Genomic DNA, 23,604 nt, shown 5'->3' on the forward strand with positions numbered 1-23,604 from the left:
GGCCAAAACATGTTCTGATGATTGTGTCTCGCACACACACACACACACACACACACACACACACACAGCGATGGCAGCCATCTATCTTCCAAGGAGGAGTTCAGCGTTCAGTGTCTTGCTCAAGGACACTTTCACATGTGGGCAGGAGAAGCTGGGAATCTAACCGCTAACCCTCCAATATTTGTTTTGAGTCCCTCAGCAATTTCCCTCCAACGCAAATGCAGAAAAACAAGCAACTAAAGCTGTAAAGTGAAAACACAGTATTTAAGCTTAATATTATTTTAATGAGTCTCCTTTCAATTAATTCAAAACTTGACATGGTCCTTTAAACATCCAAAATAAATTACATAAGCATTCAGCACTGTGGAAAAAAAAGACAAACAGGCAGTTGTAAAAACTATCCATGAACAACTACAAAGAAAGGCTGATTTCCCTTCCCACCAAAAAATAGCAAGCATGTATTTTAGCGAGGTACAACCACTAATATTTCAAAGGATTTTCCTGATGTACACAAACACATTCAGTAACTTACTCATAAAACTCTTAACATAAATCTTGAGGTCCCATAATGACGTATTCAATATCAAAGAAAAGGTACCTCTACAACAGTGTTTTGCAGACATAAACTGTAGTCTTTACATTCTCAGAGTCAGACAGACATGTATGCACGTACTACAGAGTGTGGTTAACCAGAGGTTATGAAAAAGAAGAACACATTTACAATACTTAATGAGATTCTTCACAGTGAATCTGCTATTTGGTGTCAAATCTTTACTGAAACTACTGTTATTATAAAGGTGCACACCTAATAACAACAATAGGTCATAATTTGAAGTTTCTGTAAGAATATGTAATTAATACTCCTACCATGTTTTTTCAGATATCCAAAAAGCCCATTGAAAGAACTACAATACAATAATTTCCAATACAGATTCAGTGTGAGAGCACCTCAGAGGTCCATGTATTTATGTGGAGATCAGACAAGTTAAAACGTTAAAAAGCTGAATTCCAAAACATTTCCTTTTTTTCTAGTTCACAATACAACATTATCACCGGCTATTTTTTTTAGCTATTCCATTCATATGGCTGCAGGTCAAAAAGCTTGAGAAGAGGACTTAGTTCATTAAAAGCTTCATGCTTGAGTTCTAACTCTCCATGGAGTCCAGGAACTCTTCTTCAGTGATGTGCTCCAGCCTCTTCAGGACTGTGTCTATACTGGCTGCTGGGTAGTCTGCTACTCGGAAGTGGGGCATAGAGTGGCTGTAGGGGGGGGGGCCCTGGAAGGAACAGCAAAGGGTATGAAGGAAAGGCAACAGCTGGGTGATGGAGGACAGGGAGCGTTGAGTGAGGAGGGGGAACTCCAAATGCTCGGTGGAAGACTCCTCACTCAGCCCATTCAGTGTCTGGAAAAACAGGACAGGACATCATAATGTGGTCATTTTACGAAACAAAATTTGAATTAATATGACTTTTGGACATTTATATGATAGTCATAGTAATATTAACAAAGTTTTCAGCGTAAGTTTATCAAAGTTGACACTGAGATATTCGTTAAAAGTTATGCTATTAACACATCAGTTCTCTGAGTCTCATGTACCAAAATTGACCCAGATGGAACTGACTCATGCCTTAAGTCCATTATATTCTATATCTGTATAACCTATAACCTCAGATTGCATTATTGTGCTTATTCCACAGTCAGTAATCAAAGGAAAAAAGGGGATGGCTGTGTTTAAATACTTATCCATAAGAAACAAAGGCAGTTTATTTTAGGATTAGGTTAGTTTTGCCAGTTTGAGACATAATATAACTGACAGTAATTCTAAGCATCTCATCAAAATGACCATTTAAGAGTGTAGACTTTTAAAAATGTACCGTTTCAACCCACATATGATCTTACCCCATATCGCTGCTGTATCCCTTCCAGTACTCTGACAACATGGGGTGTGCATTCCTGCTCGCCTTCTATCAGCGCAGTCTCTGGGCCACCGTAGCGGTTCACATCTACCTCAGGGACAAACGCCCACCGATACCTGTACATGGAACAGATAGTTGCACAGAAAAGGTAAGACAGAAAATAGTACGCAGACAACATAACTAATACAACTTATACAAAGACAAGCTGTATGTTAGAATGTTTTTTTAAGTGAACTGAATTGGGCTGTTACATCTGAAAGAGCGGTATCCTCTCTGGAGGAAAAGCCAGGGAGGTGTCCAGAAACTTGCAGGCTGACAGGTACATGTCCAACTCTGCCTGAGAGAAATTCACTGGCCCATTTCTGTCAAGGGCTCCGCGCATCACTTTAGCCAGCCTATGGGGTGCACAAGAAAAGACACAAAGTATTTTGAGTGAGAGCGTCACAGAGTGCCAATGAAATATGAATTTGTGAGTAAAAGAATGAACTCACTTTGAGACGTCTTTATCTGCCTGCAGAGCTTTCTCTAGACGTACAAATATACGAATCTGAAAAATAAAAGTAGAAGTTTCCATTATGATAATTAAAATAGACACTTGTACAGTATTGGCCCTGCGTATAAAGCCAGCCTCTCAGAGGAAGGGATCTTACTAGTTCGGTGACCATGATTGGCCAAAGAGATGTGAGGTGCTGGGATGAAATCCGCAACAGAAGAACACGAAACATCAGGAACATCTGTGCTGAAACAGCCGCACTAGGGTTCATGCGCAAAGCCTCTGTGAGACGCTCTGAAAGTGAAGTTTTATCATCATTAAAGAACACAGTCAATTTGAATGTCTGTTTCTACCACTAAATTGAACATAATTACATAAATGTACATAAATATCCCATAACAGTTCCACACCTTGGATGAGGGGCAGATACAGATGATACTGGTCGAGTTCTCCACTGAGCATGGCAAATGCCTGGCGCTTCAGCAGCATGGGTTTCTGGTCTACGTTAGCAAACAGTTTCAGGGAGCCACTCTGCATACCTACATCACAAATAAATACAACTTTGTACCAGCAAATAATCAAAATCAATAGTGACATTTTGACTGCACTGGTTTGAAAATTTCTATTCGCTTTAACTCTTTTCTCTTTTTGAGCTCTCTCCATCACTATGTATCTTTTTCCTGACATCTCTGCAGAAAACCTCCATTATCTCTATTTTATAGTTTATACCTGAAAAGTAACAAACCAACCTTCTGTGTCACAGATTAGCTCTCACCTTTGGATTACATTTGTATCTTTACAGCACCACAAACCTTTCCTAGAGGCTGTACTCACTCATGAGGTCTTTAAACATGGTCTTCTCATGAGTCAGCAGGTGGTCGGTAATGGATTTCCAACTATAGGAAACACAAAACAGAGGACATAAGACGTTGGTGATCTTCGATTCATTTATGCAATACAATTAAACACACCTGACTGACAAAATACTTCTTAATTATGATACAGCTTAAGAAGCGTATTTTAAGAAGGCTGTCAATCAAAAGCATTTATTTACTCATCCTTCTGTAAGCTCTGGTCATAAAACCTAAAGTCACACACTCAACAACAATTTTCCCACCATCATCTCCTTTAAGTCTCTAAAAATCTGTTTGCGTAACTTATAATTATGTAATTATATGTTTTGAAGTACATTCTGCATGTTCAAAATACTACAATCATGACATGTATTAGTTATCACAAGTTTAAGTGTCCTGGACTAGACATGACATGGCATATTTTGATATCAAATTTGAGTTTCTGGAGAAACTACCCCTACTGGTCAGATAAATAAGGATCACCACCTCCCCTTCAAGCCCAAATCTATAACTGTTTTGAGCATCCTATTGTCCAAGAGTCATATGGTTACTGACATGAAAAGAGGACAAAGAACATGAACCTCTCTCAGCCTTGAGCCGTGTCAACTCCTGGATTTGTTTGACAAATGAAGCAGCTTAGTCCCTTCTGCTGCAGCAGACTGACTGTCTGACTCGCTCTCTTCTACTCTCCTGTCCAAGTGGTAATCCCCAAGTCCTGTATGTTGAGGCTTTATATGATGTCATCCTTCAACATTGAGTGCCATTCATAACATCTATCCATCATATTATGCTAATGGCGCGTTCCAAGGTGTATACTGTATAAACGTGTATGCTGTATGAGCTATTATAACTTCTGTGTGTGTTGTTCAATATTCCTGAAGTTCCTAGTAGTAGAAGAGTGGTGAATAAATAAATAGTGTGTAAATAAATTCCTATCCAACAAACAAACATACTAACCTGGGAGCACAGGAGGCATCCATAGTGAAGAAGAGGGGGTCCATGAAGAGCTCAAAGACCTCTTTCTTCCAGGCCCTTTTGGTATAGGCATACCCACTCAGACTGCTCAGCAGCTGAGCACCTGCTTCAAAGCTGGGCATGTTGTAGGCACTAGAGGAGAGAAAGCCCAAGTTAGCATAAGTCTATTAAGACCAAGGAAACCAAAGCTGTTAGCATTAAGATAGCTCTGTGACAGGAGTTACCTGTGGTTCTTCAGGTAGGGGAAAACATAGTACATGAGCCGAGAAATGAGAGGAACAGCTTTCTCCTTCTCATCACTGCGGTAAACCATGTCCAGAAGTGGAGCCAAGATCTGTACAGTGAAGAAATGTGTTAAACACTGCAAACGCGCATAGATTCACCCATTCGCCCTCTTGCCATGAATAAAAACTCAAAAACCCCTACCTCAGCCAGGAGTACAAGAGCTTGCACGCTGTAAACTGAGGGAGCCGAAGAGGAAACCATGGTGCTAGCTTGGGCCATTGACTCTGACAAGGAGATGAGGAGAGAGAAAGAAGAGTGAGTTCACTTGTGACTGTAACAAGCTTGCAATAATTCTGGGTGGGTGCAACATTTATGAGGATAGAAATGTTTCATCATAGAATAAAAGTCATTATTTAGAATTTGCATTTAGGAACTTTCTACAGATTTCAGGCTACCCTTCCCTCGAAGGAGACAAGTACCCCCAAACTATGCCAGGAAAATGCCCCAGACAGCATAAAGGGCCATCAAGATACTAAGCTTAAGTGTACTATAGAAATAGCAGCGTTTCCATGGCAACAGCAGTGATTGATTCCCTGGGTTAATTTTCTCAACCATTGGCTAGGAATTACAGATGGATTTGGTCTAAAGTTACCGCAATGGTCACCGTCCACGTCTGCATCATCAGGCTCGTCTGCTTCAGGGCACACCTGTGGCTGAACTTTGACCTCAAGGCTGCGGCTGAGCCAACTGGTCTGCTCCAGAGATGACCCTGCGATCCCACCCACTGCCTCGAGGATCCGCTGAGTGACCTCCTGCACGATAATGTCACCATCAGTATCGTCGCAGTGTCTCACATGCGTTCGCTCGCTATCTCAATCACAGTTATAGCAATATAACATGCGTCATACCTGCAGATCTCTGGTGTCCTTCTTATTGTCCAGGTTGGGGAGCCTATTGAAGAAGTCATTCAGGATTCTGCAAGACAGAAAAAGTTAATGAATATCATTTTCATTTTCCCAAAAGCAATTAACAAATGCTTACAAGGAGACATGTTTAACAGTTTCGACAAATACAACCAACAGGCCAATCATTGTCAATATCAAATATGACCACTGTGGTTGTTAATCTGACCTGTCTGTTGAGTACAGACATGGACTGCAGTGCATTTATGAGCTGTTTTGGTTTGTATGTTGTCTGTGTAAGTACTGCCTAAGAGTATTTTGTATTATAGAAGTACTACTGCTACTAATCAGAGTACGCAATAAGTACTGAAAATGTAAAAACTGACCCCAACAGTAAGAAGTGCCCAGGCGGGGCCAAGTTGAGCTGAACAGACTCCCGTAACAGGCTGAGGAGAGGAGCCACGTTTTCCTGCAGAGCCTGAGCTGAAATACTGCATACAGAAACAGAGATTATTAGAAAAGAGAGCATTTGTAGAATGGTCTTGTATGTAGACTTGCATTGTATTTCCTACTTCTATCCCACCTCTGGATATACGCGTAGCTGAACTGTAACATGGGGATGTCTACCAGAGTTGACTTCTGATGGAGAGAAAAGTAGAAAATGTTACAAAAATGACAAAACAAATTCACTACAGAAAGTTTTGAGCATCTGTGCATGGATGTATGAATGTGTACCTGCTCTCCTTTGATCTGATGTGGTTTTTTCACCACCTCCTTGACCAATTGTAGGATGGTATCTGTGTGCAAGGTGTTCAGTGATTTCACCAGATCCACAATGGTTAGACGAGACTCACTGGCCACGGGTAAAACCTGAAGAAGACAGGATTTTGTAATCCTACTGTGACAATGAGGAACGAGACAAACATCTCTTACAGTATTGTCACACTTTTAATGCTCAGAGCATGGTACACAAGACAAAGGTTTGTAATATGCACCCAGACGTGAAGCTGTTAATTCCCTTTATACCTTGGCTCAATCCTCCCCTCTGTGGTGCTGTGGCCTTCTGTTACCCTTCTACATTTCTTCAGCCTTGGTTCTCATGACAGTTAACATCCCCCTGAGTAGTCTCTCTGCCTGTATGTGGTCTTAACACCTTACTTTTTGTTAAGGTTACAAGATTCAGCATGATCAAACATAATGGAAATTAAAATGATTACATGTGGAGTAAAAAGTATATAAACATGTGTGTAATTTCCCTGACAATGTGACTGTGTCCTTTCTTTGTTTCTAGACACACTGCAGTTCTTACTTTGTTTTTATGTCTTCTTTTACTTTTCCTGCTGCTCCATACTGCTCCCAGTGAAGCCATGAGCTGAACCCCATACTGCCCAGTTAGAGGGACCAGGAACTCCAGTATCCGCTGCCGTAAGATCTAAACATGCACACACCGTGAATGGATTAAATTTTCCATAACAATACATGCACATGGCTAAATAGGAGAACATGAGTAAGCGTATTACAGGATCAACAGACGCATCCAGCATTAATGACACAGATCTGTCATTAAATACAAATGCAGAAAATATGCATGTATGTAACACACACCTTGGTGCTTTTAAAGTAGACAGAGGTAGAAGTGTGTCTGCTGCTCTGGTCAGAGTCAGATGCCCGCCTCTGAAACTCTTCCCTTATGACCACACCCCATAGAAATGCCATACTACTGAGCATGTGCGGTAGTGCCTCGATCACAGAGTTGCGTGCATTACGGACATCCACAGGATCGCAGGCGACCAAGGACTGACAGAGAGAGAACGAGAGAGGGGAACATATGCATTTACATTCTCATAGATATAAGAGGTACATATCTGTGAGTGTGTGTGTGTGTGTGCTTCATGCTTCACCCTCTTGTTGTCCAGTAGACAATAGTGTGTAATGGTGGTCAGGCCTTCTAGCAGAGTCAAAGGGTAGTCAGGAGCAATGTTTTCCCTCCTCCCACTCAGGCTGTTCAGAGGACAGAAGCATGCGTCAAACATTTCATTTAAAGTACATTCATGTCCTCACTGTATCAAATTAGCTTAAAGATAAAAAATATGAATTCTACACATGGGCACACATAACCACTTACACTAATTATCCTCTTGAATTACAAAATCTATTGGCAAAGTATGTATATTATATTGTGCTTGTGAAGTGGAAAATATTCTTCCACGACTTTGTTTTCTTTTCTTCGTTTACTTTATGGGTTTTAGTTATGGGTCCTTTGTGGGCTTGACTATTGGTTAAATCTCAAGTCAGTAGAGACCTGACTGGCACCCATAAACATTAAAAAACTTAAATCTGTGAAACAATGTACAAAAATATGTAAGGGAGAGCCTGTGTTTTCAGTGGTGCTCGGTCTACCTCTGATTCGTCTTTCCTCCATCATGCTCGTAAAGCTTGACCAGCTCGTCCAAGTTCCTGCAGATCTGACTGATGAGTGGAGCCACAATGATGCCTAATGAGCGACCCAAGTATGGCAGAGAGGAGCACAGCAGTGACACCCAGTGGGGGTGCATGGCATAGCCGTACTGTGGCTGCAGAGCCCTGGCTGCGGCAGTAACAAACATTCCTTGGGCTGTGATGGGGTGGCTTTGGACGTACTGGGCCGCCTTGATGGACTGCTGAAAAAGAACTGCAGTTTGCCACTCACGAGCAAGGGGGGTGCTGGCAGTTGGGGATTCACGAAGGTCCCCGGGCTGGCCAGATGCTCCACCTGACCCAGCTGCTGAGACAGCCCCACCAGGCCACACATGGTACTCCAGGACTATGAGAGCCTGAAGGAGTTTCAGTAATTCCATTTGTAACGGGTATTGTTCCTGCCCCCCTCCTGCTCCAAGATTCACCAGACTCTCCTCCGACAGGCCTCCCTGCTCATCCAGAAGCTCCACACCCTTGGGTGATCCCTTGTCCGTTCCCCTCTGGCTGACATACATGGATGCAGAAAGTGTAAGCAGAGCATATTGCTGCACTTTACATCCTGAGAGGAGTCTGCGGATGGGCTCCAAACTGGCCCCATTTCCCTCTTGTCCTCGTGCCACGCAGCCAAGCTGGTTCACCATCCGGGTCAGCACCTCCACACTCTTCACCTGAACCTCCCTGTTTCCATGCAGGTCAAGAGGACCCAGGCTCAGATATGAAGGGTAATGAGAGCGTAGGAATCGCAGACACAAGGACACCAGCAGTTCAATAAGCAACGATGGGGGCACAGAGGGGGAGGAGGAAGGGGAAAGCAAGCAGCCGTAGAAGCCGTGACCATCCTGAGCCTGTTGGTGGCGCTGCAGGAGGTTAGAGACCAGGTTTAAATGTGCAGCAGAGCTTGTGTCCAGAGAGGTGTTGGAGAGGGAATCCACCAGAGGGCACTCAGCACTGCTCCTCAGCAGACTGTCTAGCAGTGCCAAGCCTTGAAGCAGATGGCGCCAGCCGCCAGCCACAGGATACAGCAGCACATGGCGGAACAGAGAGTCAATGGCCTCTCTCTTCTCACGCTCCTGTTTTAACAGGCGAGACCTGGCCATAGCCTCCAGCTCTAAATCCTCCTCATCCTCACTTGACAGCGAATCAGATGCCTGCGTGTGCTCGGACTCTGCCCTCCGCAGGCCGTTGACCACACCTCCTTCCTCAATGCTGGGGTAGGGCACAGAGCCTGAGCTGGAGTTCTCAGTGGATACCTGGGCACCACTGGTGTCAGCTGACTCAGTGTGTTCACTCTCAGCCTCCTCTTCCTCCTCCGCTCTCTCCTCCCCCTCTTCTGTCTCTTCACTCTCACTCCTTGATATCACCATAGGGTCTGGTGGTTTTGCCAACTCTGGGCCACTGTCTAACTCTGCCCACAGGGATTCCCGGTCCACAATGTTCATGAGATTTAAGGTGGTGACCTCTGTTGCCATGGCATCCGCAGATGTCCCAGAAGATTTGGTGGAGCTTCGACTTCTGTTGTTTAGAACCTTCAGGTTACCTTTAAGAAACAAAACATGCGTATAGCCAAACCAAAGAAGTCCATCCAATTGAGATTGTATTCACTTCCACAACATACTGTATGCAACACATGCTGACAAATGCACTTACCTGCAGTGAGATTTTGCTTGATGCTCTGAATGGAGCAACGCCGAGTGGAGGGGTGAAGCAGCAACAACAGAATAGGCTCCAGGATCCGAATCACGTCATTGAGGGAAAGAGCCCTGACCAGCCAGCACTGAGCTGCTGCCCTTATTGAGCCGTCTGTGCAGCTCAGACTGTCCACCACAACACACAGAGACCTGAGAGAGACACACATTTCAACAGTCAGATTTAAAAAATAAAGGATCCCAACCCAAAAAGAAAATCACGCCTTTAGTTCACAAAAGCTGTTTCTTACGATGGCTATCGCATTTGGGTAGTCTTTAACTGCTGCATATTTGCTAGTTTCACTCTGCACACCATAGGACAGTTGCATAAAGTTGAACTTTTCTCAGCTTTGTTGTGCTAGTTCCCATTTTGCATCTTTGCACCTTTGACACTAATGCCTCCTTGTGTAGCAGGTTAATCCACTATCAGAGGAGAACTTGTACATACTGTATGTTGCTGTGCACCGCTTTTCAACAATGTACTAACCGGTCAAAGGAGCGATTAAGAGACATGGTCCTGTTGTTCTGGATCTCCCGGGTCAGGTGCCATAGAACTGTGAAGCGGTGTAGTGCTTCCAGCCTAACAGCCTGGGGCAGACAAACACAAGGCAAACCTTTGTTTTTTTTGCTCAACTTGTCACATTTCCTAGTAGAGGTCTGTGTTTGTGTGTTACACTGACATGTCTAGAAGATGCTGCGAGAAAATTTAAATGTGTGGTTCAATATGTGTGCAGTTCTATTCACCTTGTCTTTGTGCAATAGCGCCTGGCAGATGATGTCTTCACAGATGGACGCTGATGGAGCCAAACAGTGAAGCCTGTAGAAGAGTTCCACACAGGAAATGTGCTGCTCTCTCCGCTCTGTGTCTAGCTGGTTCCACAGCACCTGGGACACCCTCTGGGTCACAGCAAAAACAGTGCAAAAACTTAAAATACCACAATTGTACTTCAACTTGAAGATACACCAGCATTTTCTATTTTACAACCTAACCTGGTAGAAATCTGTTCCCTCCTCTATGGCACGAAGCAGAGCAGGGTAGATGGGTGGCACAGTGACCATCTGCAGGCGCCCACTCAGAGGGTTGGAGTCAGATGTCTGGTAGCGTCTGTGCTTGTCCTGTATGACCAGCGCTAAGGACTGGGAGTGGTTGATGAGTTCCAACACAGAAGCCACTGCACTGTGCTGGATGTTGTAGTCCCTGGATAGGCAGCACAGGGTCATCAAGGACCTCAACCACACTGGCAGGCTGTCCACGTCACTGCCTATAGGAAACAAAAACATTTTTATTATGTATTTGTGGGTAAAAGGGGCACTCCACTTCGAATGTATGCATAAAGATCAGTAGACACGTCACAAGGAGTACTACTCATCCTGTAAAAGCATCCTGTCAGGAGTTCACCAGTTTTTACCATTTTACTGTTACTTGCAAGTCCCCCAATTTGTGCAATACTGAATCGCTGGAGTACACCATGTAGCTGAGAAGGTGGTCACAATGTATTTGCATAAAGTTAGCTGGATTACAATCCAACTATGTGCTGACCTGTGTGACCAAACATGATTGTGTGGAGAGCCACAGTCTCCTCTTCACTTAGGTAGACAGGGAAGGTGGTGCACTCCAGCAGCAGGTGGCAGGTGGCAGTGAAGGACTGTCGACAGGCCTCCGAAATCTCTGCCCTGCTCCGGGGCATGTAGCAAGCCGCCCAGTCCAGACACCCTAAATGCCCACGCTCCTTTTTCTTCTCTGTGGGGGCTGCTGGGAGCTGGGCGTCAGATGTAGGACGGGGTTTAAGTTTGTTTGGAGTGAACAGTTCAGTCAGTTTGTCTTTAATTTCCTGTCCCCCAATGCTCGGCAACAAAGTCTTCTGATCCACAGAAGCAGCAGTTAGGTCTGGCTGGGGTTCTTCCTCCGGTTCCCTGACGTCCTCCACCTGCACTAGCAGGTATCTGAAACACGGTAGGAGTGAAAATATTTAGATATCACAGTTAATAAAATAGGTCCATGTAGGTTACAGCTAATCTGATAATGGCTCAGTAGCTTACCTTGTGGTTATGAAGGCCAGGATGTCCTGCAGACATTGGGTCATGGTGTCTACACTGCCTCCCCTCCTCCACACTCCCTCGCTTTCTTTAAAAATTCCATTTCCTTCGGCAGCCAGCCCCATTCCTGGTGGGAGATGCTGCTCTGACGGAGAGGCGCTGATGCCCAATCCGCTGTCTTCAGACCTGAGTGATGGGTAAACACCATTTGCAGGTTCTGCCTCGTCTCCTCCATCTACGTTCAGCTCTTCATCTCCATGGTGACCATTAACCTGGTCAGCACCACCATCTTTCTTTTCCTCGTTCTCTATATCCTAGATAGAGTATAATTGATATGATGAGGCACAGTCATACATCAAAAATATCATTTAAAAAGAAACCACATTGGCACGGACTGTAAAATGCCTAACCGGAGTCTTTTTGCCTTCTTCCTCCGGTGACTGTAACTCCACGTCCGCTGTGTGTGCCCCTGCCTCATCGTCCATATAAGCCACAGGCATCTGGATCTTACTCAGGACCTTGAAGCAAGCGCGTAGACCCTGTGTGACATCTTCCAGGCTAACAGAGTCCATGTGGCTGCGCAGGGTCCGCAGCATGGTGCCCAGCATCTCAGGGAGGAACTGGGACTGGATGTCAGCATGGAGCTCCTGTGGGAAAAAAAACAAACATGTTAAACGCACTGTTTGTATATAGAAATTTCTTTATGTGTGTTTATGAGTTAGACTAGTGCTGAGTAATAGTCAATATTTGTTTAAACTTAAGGGTAACCAGAGGGATGTAAAAAAGGTCAACCAAAGAAAAGCTCACTATTTTTATACTTTGTCAAAAACAATTTGCTTTTCAATTTGTCTGAATTTGCAGTATTTGTTGGATTTTGCCAAAATGTCCAACCCAAACATTCTGGTTTTCTGGCAAATCAAAATTTTTAGAAATCGCAAATATTAGCAAATATTTGTTCTCGTTCTCCTTCCAGTGACAGCATAAGTTTCACTGCATCAATTTTGTTTCACAAGGAAGGGAACGAATGGTGTGCAAGTGTGTGAGCTGTTTACCAGAGGAAGAACATCAAGCAGGAAAATGATGAGACTGGACATCTCTGAGACAGACGGAGCAGGGTGACTGCGGTCCTGCCGAGGAGGCGTTGGTGGGTCATCTTTGTCACTACAGAGTAAAGACAGTTAATCCTTCTTGGTTGATATTTGAGGGCAAACAGGGAAAGTCTGCACACATGTTGTAGATGTTCTTGGCAATTTCTATTTTACACAGAAACAATTTATTGAATTCTGCCATTGGCATTTTTAACATCATTGTGGTAATGCTGTAATATTGTTTACTATGTAAAAGCTGACTTTTCCATATCATTTTTCTGAGTCACTGAGATATTTTGTCAACATATGATTCTGGTTTTAGAGTTTAACATGCATCTGTGTCACCGCCTTCCCCACCATACCTGAGAGATGTGCAGAAGCGCCGGGTCATGTAGTCCCACAGGTATTCGCTGTTCATGGAGCTCACGAGCATATTCACCGTCTTTATGATCTCTGATGCATTCTTATTCTCTTTTATCTTACTGTTTAAGAAAACATAAGAAGAGCATCAGCTGTTTCTGTGTTCCATTTGTCAGTTGCAATTTTGTTCAGTTAAATATGTATTCAACAGTGAACCTCCTTGCATCTATCATATATCACTCTCACCTGGCTAACTGATTGCCTGAAAGCCCTGAGCTGGTGATGGTTTCCTCCCCCAGCATCTCTAGACAGTAGCTGTGGAAGGCTCGGACCACCTCCAACAACACACTGCTCAAGACCACCGGACCTGTCATTACCACAGTAAAACATGCTTAGACTATAGCTGAGACATTAACAAAGAGTGGTGGATAAAGTATACTGCTCAGTGCTGCCTACCTATCTCTGGTTTATCCAGCAGACTGATGATGATGCGAAAGGGCCTGAGGTACCCAATCACATTGTCTGGGTCGCTCTTCTGTTTGAGGATGTTAATCAGAGCCTGAAGTAACAGAAAAGAAGAGGTGAGAATAAGAGACACAGGTGACTACACAGGTGACTAACATACATTGGTACACACCTGACCAAGAAGTGACATGTGATTTAGACCTCCTCTCATTTACTGAACATGCGGAAATGCACTCTGTTTAAAGTTTTCTTGGCCGTGCGCAGTCACTTCCTGGAATCCCACTGTGACAACAAGACAAGTCACTGCTCCCGGCCAAGAAATAGTCCCGCACATAAACCCCTGTACAAACACAGCTTGTTGTTTTTACACTTTGGATTAAACAAACGGGATACAAGTTTTTATATCTTTTACTTTTACTTTAACAACATTGACAAATGAGATTATACAAAAAATATACATATATTTATATATTTTTTAAGGTTTTGGCGTGTCTGTGTGCTAACACATGAGTGAGTTACCTGAACAAGGAAATCTCTAGAGTAGGTGTTGAAGTAGAAGGATGTATGTTCCTCTGTGGTGGTGGAGAAGGTGGGGTGTGGTGTCACCATTTCTCCTTTTATGTCTGTCCCTGAAAACACATACACAGAGGCAAATAATACTGAGTTAACTGAGAAACCGAGTAGGTAATTCATTACTGAAGTGTATTTCAATAATCAGCACCTAGGAGCCAAGCGTAGAGGCGTCTGTTGAGGGACATGTCTCTGCGGAGGAGTGTAAGTGAGGCTGCAGACACCACTGTGATCATGTCTTCGACATTCACAGCAATACTGACCTCCGCTGGGTCCTAAACCAACAACACACAGAGTAACAGTTGGCCAAGGAACAACAGGAAAGAATGGCAGCGCAATGAGACGATGTTGCTATGTTCAATAGAAAATAAGGTAAAGACGTTGTATTGGAGGCAACTCACTTAGATCACTTAGAACCAAAGATGTTGTTCAGAAAACAGGAAGTGAGTGTGTTGGTATGTGTACCTACCAGGCATGTAGCAAAGGGGAAAAAGTAGAGCAGGATTTCAAGCATGTTCCTCTGCACCAGGACATTTGAATCTTGCAGAGAAAGACACACCGACTTCACCTGAAGACAGACAGAAGCAGAGAAGCTCAGAAGTTCAGATAGATGACAAAAGATGGTGATGGAACAGACTGTAAAACTAAACTGAAACATGACTGAAATATGTCCACAACACAAAAACATGCCCATAAACGTAGATCTTCATTATTAAATGTGCTTCACACTACACTACATGTGTGCCGTAAGACAAACATAGACACTCACCACCAGTCGGTGGTCGTAGCCCAGCATGTGTGTTTGCTGGTGCAGGGACGCCATGCGGTCAAAATGTGTGACTATAAAGACCGAAGCGGGCAGTCGCACCATGGGGCTGACCAGCATACTGCCCCACAGGGCACCGTAGAAGACCTGCTGACCCACCAACAGCGACAGCTTGAGCAGCAACACATCAGTCCTGGACAGAGAGAGAGGACAAAATGGAACATGTGTTCAACAATACATCCACTAATAAATCTATATTTTTGAGTGGCAGGCCGGCCTCGTGGTTAATGATGTCATACCAATCAATTCTGATCAAAATCGTCCATTGTTCCAATATTGCATTGTTCCGTTTAGGCAGTACAAAATCCTAAAGGGTCAACTGACTCGCTCAAAATGACCATGAAAAGTATCTAGAGCAAGTCTTTGTCAGTATATTAGCTGCTCACTCTGTAGAGAGCTGCAAATCCAAACTGTAAACTAAACAGTGAAAATTTACAGAAAACTCAAACTGAAATGTTTACATATCTGAGTAAGCAGAGAAAACAAGGCAAAGTGAGATATAACTTTCTCTACTGCCCTGGGTCGGTATAGGTAAAAATAATGAGAATTTAGTTCCAGGATTAGAAAACTTTTTATTGCATACAGTTATGCATTAACTCCAATTCAGGCCAGGGGCGACACACTAGCTGAATCACTCTGCACCTCAAAAAATCTAGTGAGTGTTTACAGCAGCAGGGCGGTGTTACGGGTTAGTAAGATCAATTCATTGTGGGTTTTGGTCTTTTCATGGGATTTGTTGACAATAAGACAGAATAATGTCAGACTTCTCATTTAAAACAGTATGTGCTATGTACCTGTCATAAACCTCCAGTCCCTCCTCCAGGCCTGGCAGGAGTCCTGTTATGAAGGCCTGAAGACTGGGCAGCAAAGCCCTCTGCAGCGGGAGATAGTAACGCTCATACAGTGTCAGCAACACAGGCTTCACTGCCATGGCTGCATGGCCCAACAGCGGGAACAATCCTGAGCTGAAAACCAGAAAGACAAGATAAATCATAAAAAGCTGCACACATAATCAGGCAAGCTCTCTCCTTGAAGCAGCAAAAGATGTAGGCCAGTTTCTTCACCTGTAAATGAAGAGATCCTTAGCCAGCCATTTTGTCCCGATGATTTTGAAAATGACCTCGTAGGTCTCCAGAGCCTTGAGGTGTACGCCGCTCGGCAAAGCCGGGTGTAGGCACTGGGCGAGACGCTTCCCTATGATCAGCCTCTTAGGCAGGAGGGAGTAGCGAAGGTTACTCTGCAGGGCCTGAAAGAATGAGACAGAAAAAAGGAAAAAACTTGGTAGGCCATTAAGGAAAACGTTAACATATTAAGTGAGAATTTGGCAGCACCATCCAATAAAACAAATAAACCCATACAGACACATCGGAAGAGCAGGATTTTGTACATATTGTCGTAGTACAGTTTCATGTTTAACCGATGAACAATTTCTTTCCCTCACATCAACACACACAGACACTCCAAAGTAAATATCTGCTCTGCAAGTGGAAATAAAAGTGGCACATTTATTGCCCAAAATAAATAGCCAGAGGACTTGACCAATAAGGTTGTATAACAGAGAGAGAGAGAGAGAGAGAGAGAGAGAGAGTGTGTCTCACTAAGAAACTAGAACTTCCTCATAAGTAAAGAGAACTGAAACACACAAAGCAGCTGTGAAGTTGAAACCCACAAAGTATCAACACCAAAAAAGATAGACATCATTATATTGACTAACTTAGTTTTATACTATGAGCATAAGCAGCGCATACTGAGATATCCAGACAAAGATATCAGCAGTTACGGTATTTCTGTGGCATCAAGTCCACTCTGTGCGTCACACCGTACCTTATTGAGCTTGCCCAGTGAGGAGATGAGATCTGCCCACTCACTCGAAGACTCAAAGTTTCGCAGTGCCTTCTCAATGACCGCCGCATAGCTACGGTAACGGTAGTCATTCTGCAGTTCCAACTCCTCAGGATCCATGATGCATCAGTCTGATCCCAGCATGTTCAGCACAATATTTCTGGAAAAGAGGCGGGACAAACGAGAGGTTTTGAGGACTGAGGCAGCATGTTTATCAAACTCACAAGAACAATCAGTTCAGCGATAGCATGCATGTCTGTCTGCAACCTGTTGGATATCCCGCTGCCGTTTATAGCTAATACAATTAGCCAATTAGCTCTGTTCACTGATATACACATGCTCCGAGGCTCTGGAGACAAATGTCCTCATTCATGACTGGTCAGTTTGTCTGATTGACCTGTCTCTCAGTCTGAGGAGGGAGGAGTCCGTCTTACACAAACTGTGTGGCCTTGCATGCCCTCCCAGAGAAAAACAAGTTATGGACTAGGCACAAACACACAGAGGGATACAGTGAAATTTAAAGCAGCAATAATAGGTTTTGTTTGGCCTCCTGGGGGCAAAACCGGGTCAACTTTATAGTGTTGTTATAGCACGCATCCAGCAGACACAGTGCAACATTAGTCTTCATTTGGAGTTGTGTCCAAAAGTCCAATATTCACTCTCCTTTTAGCTCTGTTTTTGGTCTCCACCAACTCCTGAGGGATATATCTGGCTCTCTAGTGGATAAATGCTCCACGACGTTCACTAGCATAAGCTAAGTTTGTTTGTCTGCTGGGCAAACAGCAGCCTTTTCATTGAAAACAGCTGCCTGCCTGGTTGATTAGTAGTGATCTCATAGGTTGATGAGAGCTGTGAACCAAACAGTAAAGTTGCAGGACATAAAACCCAAACAAATGACATAACATGCTCTGTAGAGCTGAGGGGAAATAAAGAGTTGGGTGATAATTCTCTGTCACTACGAGCTGCCACTTTCACATTAAATGTAGTCATTTGATCCTTTGTTTATCAATATTGATTAGTGTAGCTTTAAAAAGATGCTAAAGAAGAATTGAAATAGGAAAATAATCGTATTTTAGGCTACACAGGCCAAAACAACACAACAAACTACCCAACTACTAAATATACTGCATGATCTAGAGTCACTTTCTTGCTTTCAAGCACATGGCAAAGGCGGTGGTGTGTGTGTGTGTGTGTGTGTGTACATGCAGTGTATGTGAATAAAGCTAAAAAGAGAGATGGGTGGGGGAGATGGAGGGCAGGATTAGAGGAGTACAGACATCTGGACTCCCTGTGCCTGAGCTGAGAGGGGCTTTACCATCGTAGACAAACACAACAACACGTGCTGAGGGCAACTCAGTATTAGTGGTGACGATCAGCTTATTGACAGAAAGATAATCAATGACAATTCAGTTACTGATTTATCAGTCATTTATGAAGTACAAATACACAACATTTGCTGGTTTAACTTTAGAAAATGCAAAAATGTGCTGATGTATCTTGGCTAAAATCTTTAACTACTGCTGGTTATTTGTTACTCAATCAAAATAATGACCAACATGGAAACATCACATTAGTCTTGTGGGGGGCATTTTGGATTATTTTTCACATTTTACAGACTAAACAAGTAATATATACATATAAAAACAATGAATGAGTTAAGGTTCATCAACAATGAAAATGTGAAAAAGTGAAAAAAGGCTAACCCAGATCTTGAACCCACTGGAATGAGACAGAAGAAGAAGAAGAAGGGAGTTTATTTCCTGTCAGACAGTCAGTCAGAAAACTGGAGAGATAACTTGTATAATCAGTGACTGATTACTGTAAGTGTCCATGTGATGAAGACGGACGGAGACTCAAAATAATTTCTCGTGTCATCTCCTGGCTCAGCCTTTAACACTGTCATCAGGTACACCTCATCAGTGAAATGTAACGTTATGATCACAACGTCATCTTATTCAGTGAATCACTGGAAATTGAATTAGTATCAGTAACAACTATAAACAACAATATATATTTTTTAAAATCACCCTGTAAAACTCTTAAAATTCTGAACTTATTACACTATACTGAACTATACATGAAAAAGTAGTGTAGCAAAGCCTGTATTCTAACATTAAATGGATTTTTGATAATTAAAATATATTGACCAATATTTATCCCTTTATCCTTATTTACCAGTACTCTTTTTTTTGGATTTTGGATTGCAATTTCCTGTTACTTATTGGCCAACATAAACACCAATACCAATATATTTGTTTTTAATATCAGCCAGGCTCTCTACCTTATCGAAGATGCATTTTCATACTGCCCTCACTTTTTCTATATAGGTAACATGGACCCATTACCACCTGTTACCCATTTTACATGTATCACTTTTTATAGCATGTGTCTGGAAATGATCAAATAGTTATAGTTCGCCAACTGGTTAGTCATCTCTAACCAAACCAGACTAATGTCATCAAGAAACGTATAATCTATAAAAGCCACATGCAGGACTCGTGACTGCAGTATTAGTAGTAAAATCCTGGCTACAGCCCAGTCACCAGTGGATTAAACTATCCAACGTTTTCTTCCCCATTGACAGCCTTGCTTTTAAAATTAGGAGTGGTTACAGACAGATTATGTACGAACAAATTCTTCCTGCAAAAGGACAACTGTATTATTGTGCAACTTCAAGCAAATGAGGATCCTAAGAAAAACGCTTAATCACAGGTGACAGCTAGATAATCAAATTGAGCCGGGCAAGCAGAACTATATGTCCACTCTCACTTCCTCATTGTATGTACCAGCAAAACAGCAAGTGCGATAAAAACGCGTATTTCTACAGGCTGTTAGGAAGAGACTTGTGTGCTTTGAGGGCGGACACACGCACTATGGCACACTACGAGCCCCGCGGTGGACTGTGTCACCTGTTTGACACCACCACCACCACAACGGTCTTTAATGTGACGGTGCTTAGCTGTGAGATGGCAGATGAGAAGACATACAACATGAACTTTGGCCAAATGACAGTTGGCTGCTGCAGCCTTTGGCCTGTGAATATACTGTAGCATCACTGCTGAGCATATTATGTAACTGCACGACCACAGACTGGATGATAATATCACTGCCTCCAAGACTAGAAAACAGCAAGTTATTATTTACAGTAGTCAAATATGTTTGTGTACAGCTAGCTCATACACATTTTAGTCAACACTAAAATTTAATAAGGGAAATTCGATTGTATAGCTAGCTAGCCGTTACAAAGACTAACGTCAACGTAAAATTTAATCGGCAGGGTTTCGTTTTTAAAGTGTCAGAGGACATAATAAGAGTCTGGTTATAAGAAGACAGCATGTACCGTTAGAGCAAACACCACCGCCGTAAACAAAATTAGCTAGCCATCAGGTGCATCAATGACTCACCAACTGTGAAACAAGCCCAAGATGCGCCGGAGCACCCTCGCTTCAAAGCAGTCCGACTCAAAGAAGCGACACCCCGGTCCTCATGGTGCATCGTTCACGGTAACGCCGCTGAAAAGAAAATAAATGGCAAACCTGCTATTTGTCCTGAGGATGAGCGTGTCTCCAAACATCCCCGGAGTGCCAGATAGCCATAACGGGGCGGGATCCTCAAACTCAGCTGATTCCGAGCCGAACGGTTCACTTCCTGAAAGAGGAGGGGTGGGGCGGGGAGATTTTATACTGTAAAGGAGATGTTTGTCTTCAAACGGTCGTAGAGAAGTCAACACACGCAAACCTTAAACAAAAATCTCGCCCAGAGCAAAAACGAAACCAGTTTCTCCTCGTGCAGCTTTAAGATGGAGATGTCGCTATTACTGTGAACTCACTGCCCTGCGGCGTTGGTATAGTCCAGGATGTGCAGTGTTTACAAACCTCTCACCTCACTGCCAGATATTTGACAGTATTGCAACCGTACTGTCTGTGATAACAATTTCACACACAACCTTAGCCATCATTATATTTATTTATTTGGTACTGTTAGAATATTATGTATATATATTTGTTTGTTTTGAAATAGGCAATTATGGGGTTACTTCTATGTAATACAGTATACACTAACTTTAAACACATACAATGAAATTAGACATGATTAAACAGAATAACAAAATATACTTTGCTGCTTATAAGTAATAAGTACTTATTATGGAACAGAATGACTCCTGTCATCGATTATTGATTAGTCTTTCTGATTATACCTGTGCTCAGGTTGAAGGCTGGAACTGTGGTAGGAATTACATGTGGTCACTGGACTTCACATATTCATAAGAATCATAAATGTGTAATTTGTCCTACCCCAACGTCCGGGAGATGTCAGTCAAGTGGGACAGTGATAAGGTATCTTGAATACCATACTACTGGAATGACTGATGTCGTAATGGGTTGTATGTACACACAAGAACTGGCAAATACAAGTTTCGTCTCTAGGTGGAGCCCCTGTATCATGCTAACATGTTTGAACCTGTCTGAACTACAATTGCCAAAACTCAGATAACGTGGCCAATGACAGTGCTTAAAGTGCTAAATGTTAAAAGTATCTGCAAGGTCCTGAAAGAGCACACATACACATGCTGACATCGCAATAGTCCACTGTTTACTGTAATAAATTTGCATGTAATTGAAAGTGACAGGTACTAGACAAGTACTCAATAGGCTACTTCCAGTCTCTTCCATCAAATATTATATATGATTGCAGCCGTTGCAACTTTTACATTTCAGCCTTTTGCACTTTCATCCATGCAGCACCAGAGAACATGAGCCCACTTTTATGGTAGAACATCTTATAATAGACTCAATGACATAATACAGTATTTACCAATGGAAAGTATGTCTAATAATAGAAGAGCTTTATATAGACAGAGTGAGGAAATCCAGTATTGGAAAGTACCTGCTCACTGTGCATTAAAGTGGGACAGTGATAAGCCTGTTATTTCTGCATTAATATAATCTAAAGTGTATATTTAGGAATCTATATATACATTAGCAACTGAAACAGTTATTTTTCACTTTTAAATTTGTTTTTCATTTGCCACACTTATTTAAGATAATGCTTTTCTTTCTCTTTTTCATTAATTCATTGAATGTCCACCCACACCCGTTTTCAGTCCTGCTTGTCTGTCTGTTATTTAGGACAATATCATAAAAACTATTTCAGAAATATTAGGAAGGCGGATAACACCACCATGTGGACATTCATTCAACACTTTGTTTTGTTACATCCTAAACTCTGAGTACAACTTTCATCCAACCTTCATTAAATTTGGTTTATAAAATATTTAAATTCATTTTTGGAATTACATCCTGTTTTTCTACAACTGAATACCAAATTCTTGGAGGCATGGCCTATGTTAGCGCTAACTGACTATTATTAAATTATTAAAGACAATGTGAAACTGCAAAAACAACACAAACAAAGTCTTTGAAGACTCTGTCAACTCAGAGTGATCCTGCAAACACAATGAATTACAAATTCCACTTCTAAAGTAATCTCTTTGTTGGTTTGGAGAATTCAAGGTTGCACACACAGTCTCTGTGAGACGTGTCATCCAGGTTGACAGATGTTTGTATTTGTGAAGTCAGCTAACTCAAAGACAGCCTGTCTATGACTGACATGCTTTGTGACACAAATGATGAGCAATAGTCATGTGTGTAAACGGTACACATGAAGACTGCTGTATAACAGTACACTGGTGTTTCTCATCAGCCACAACCATGTTAGACGAGAGGGAGGAGGAAACAATGGGTTTATTGTTACCTCTGCCAGAGAGGTTGTTTTCCTCCTGTTTGTTTGTCTATTAGTTATCTAGATATCTCTAAAATGACTGAACAGATATTTGGTGGAAAGACAAGCGTTTGTCCAAGGAAGGAAGAACTGGTCCTATTGTGACCTGTCATTCATTTGTTTTTGAATTCTATACCATTTACCTTGCTAAATTCTTGTACATGTTGCCTACTTGGCATAAATGATATGATAATGAATAATCTTAAAGGCATTGTGCAGTTTCAACAAAATTCAGATTACATCTGCACATACAAACTCCAAGTGATCCTGCAAAATACTGTGCCATTTTGCCTGTAGGTGGCTCTACAGCAACATGATACATTTACACAGACATAGCTCAGTGCTCACGAATCTGACTCACTTGAAATTTTGATCAATTCATCCTGAACAAAACCCAAGATTTGGATATCCTTTGCAACATAGCATGGCTGTCCATCACTGTGTGTACTTATGAATATAAGGATCCAGATGAAGATTAAAAACTTTTTCAAACATTTTCTTAAATAACATTTTTGAGGTTTGGGCAGAAGTACACTCCTATACCTCTGGCCAAAGTTGGCTACATACATTCATTGAAAAACTCATTAAGAATATGGTGCAGCCCAGCCATTGAGGACAAAATAAACAAAAAAGCAGCGTATTGTATTGTATTGCTTATTGACAACCAGAGAGGGAAACCAGTTAAATCAGCTGATGTAGAATGTGGTTAGAATAAAAAAATGATTCACAGACGTAACCGTGGCTCTATGAGTTTAGATGACTGCCAGAGACAGAGCTTTTCACTGGATATTAAGTCTCAAATGTCTCTCACACATGCAGTGCTGGCACTGACAATAAAGTAGGGTGACGTACATCACACAAGGTGCTTTCCTGAACATAAGTTTGTAGTGGCATTTCATAATGAAATGAAATGATTCATAATGAAAAGTATTCACAGACATGTCTCTGGCAATGGCAAGGTTATTACAGATGAGAATCTAGCCCCCACCTCAAAAGAAGGCAATGGTAAACAAGATCTTAGAGTCATCCTACGTCCGATTTTTCGCTACAGCCATTTCCTCTCTTTCCCCTGGTCCTTGAATGGGAGGAAATGTATGCATAGCATGCTGGAGTACTGTGGCATGAGA

General features: G+C 42.4%; 1 protein-coding gene across 1 annotated transcript; it reads right to left on the minus strand.

Moving 5' to 3' along the window:
- Positions 1 to 263: 263 nt before the first annotated feature.
- dop1b (DOP1 leucine zipper like protein B) lies at positions 264 to 20,200 on the minus strand. The gene is made up of 38 exons (XM_070914065.1): positions 20,101 to 20,200; positions 16,679 to 16,856; positions 15,919 to 16,100; positions 15,649 to 15,819; positions 14,798 to 14,987; positions 14,498 to 14,596; positions 14,180 to 14,303; positions 13,978 to 14,087; positions 13,450 to 13,552; positions 13,240 to 13,360; positions 12,996 to 13,115; positions 12,598 to 12,706; positions 11,956 to 12,192; positions 11,549 to 11,859; positions 11,049 to 11,452; positions 10,499 to 10,770; positions 10,253 to 10,405; positions 9,996 to 10,096; positions 9,471 to 9,661; positions 7,767 to 9,360; positions 7,268 to 7,367; positions 6,972 to 7,163; positions 6,676 to 6,798; positions 6,102 to 6,236; positions 5,950 to 6,005; positions 5,753 to 5,857; positions 5,373 to 5,439; positions 5,117 to 5,276; positions 4,666 to 4,748; positions 4,464 to 4,573; positions 4,222 to 4,371; positions 3,245 to 3,306; positions 2,821 to 2,949; positions 2,568 to 2,704; positions 2,409 to 2,464; positions 2,169 to 2,312; positions 1,901 to 2,033; positions 264 to 1,403 (listed from the first exon to the last, which is right to left on the minus strand). Exons 2-38 carry the CDS (start codon positions 16,814 to 16,816, stop codon positions 1,146 to 1,148), a joined length of 6,930 nt encoding a protein of 2,309 aa, XP_070770166.1. The 5' UTR covers positions 16,817 to 16,856; positions 20,101 to 20,200; the 3' UTR covers positions 264 to 1,145.
- Between the last annotated feature and the right edge of the window lie 3,404 nt (positions 20,201 to 23,604).

The sequence above is a fragment of the Enoplosus armatus genome, chromosome 11, assembly GCF_043641665.1.
Source record: "Enoplosus armatus isolate fEnoArm2 chromosome 11, fEnoArm2.hap1, whole genome shotgun sequence".
NCBI classification, from domain to species: domain Eukaryota; kingdom Metazoa; phylum Chordata; class Actinopteri; order Centrarchiformes; family Enoplosidae; genus Enoplosus; species Enoplosus armatus.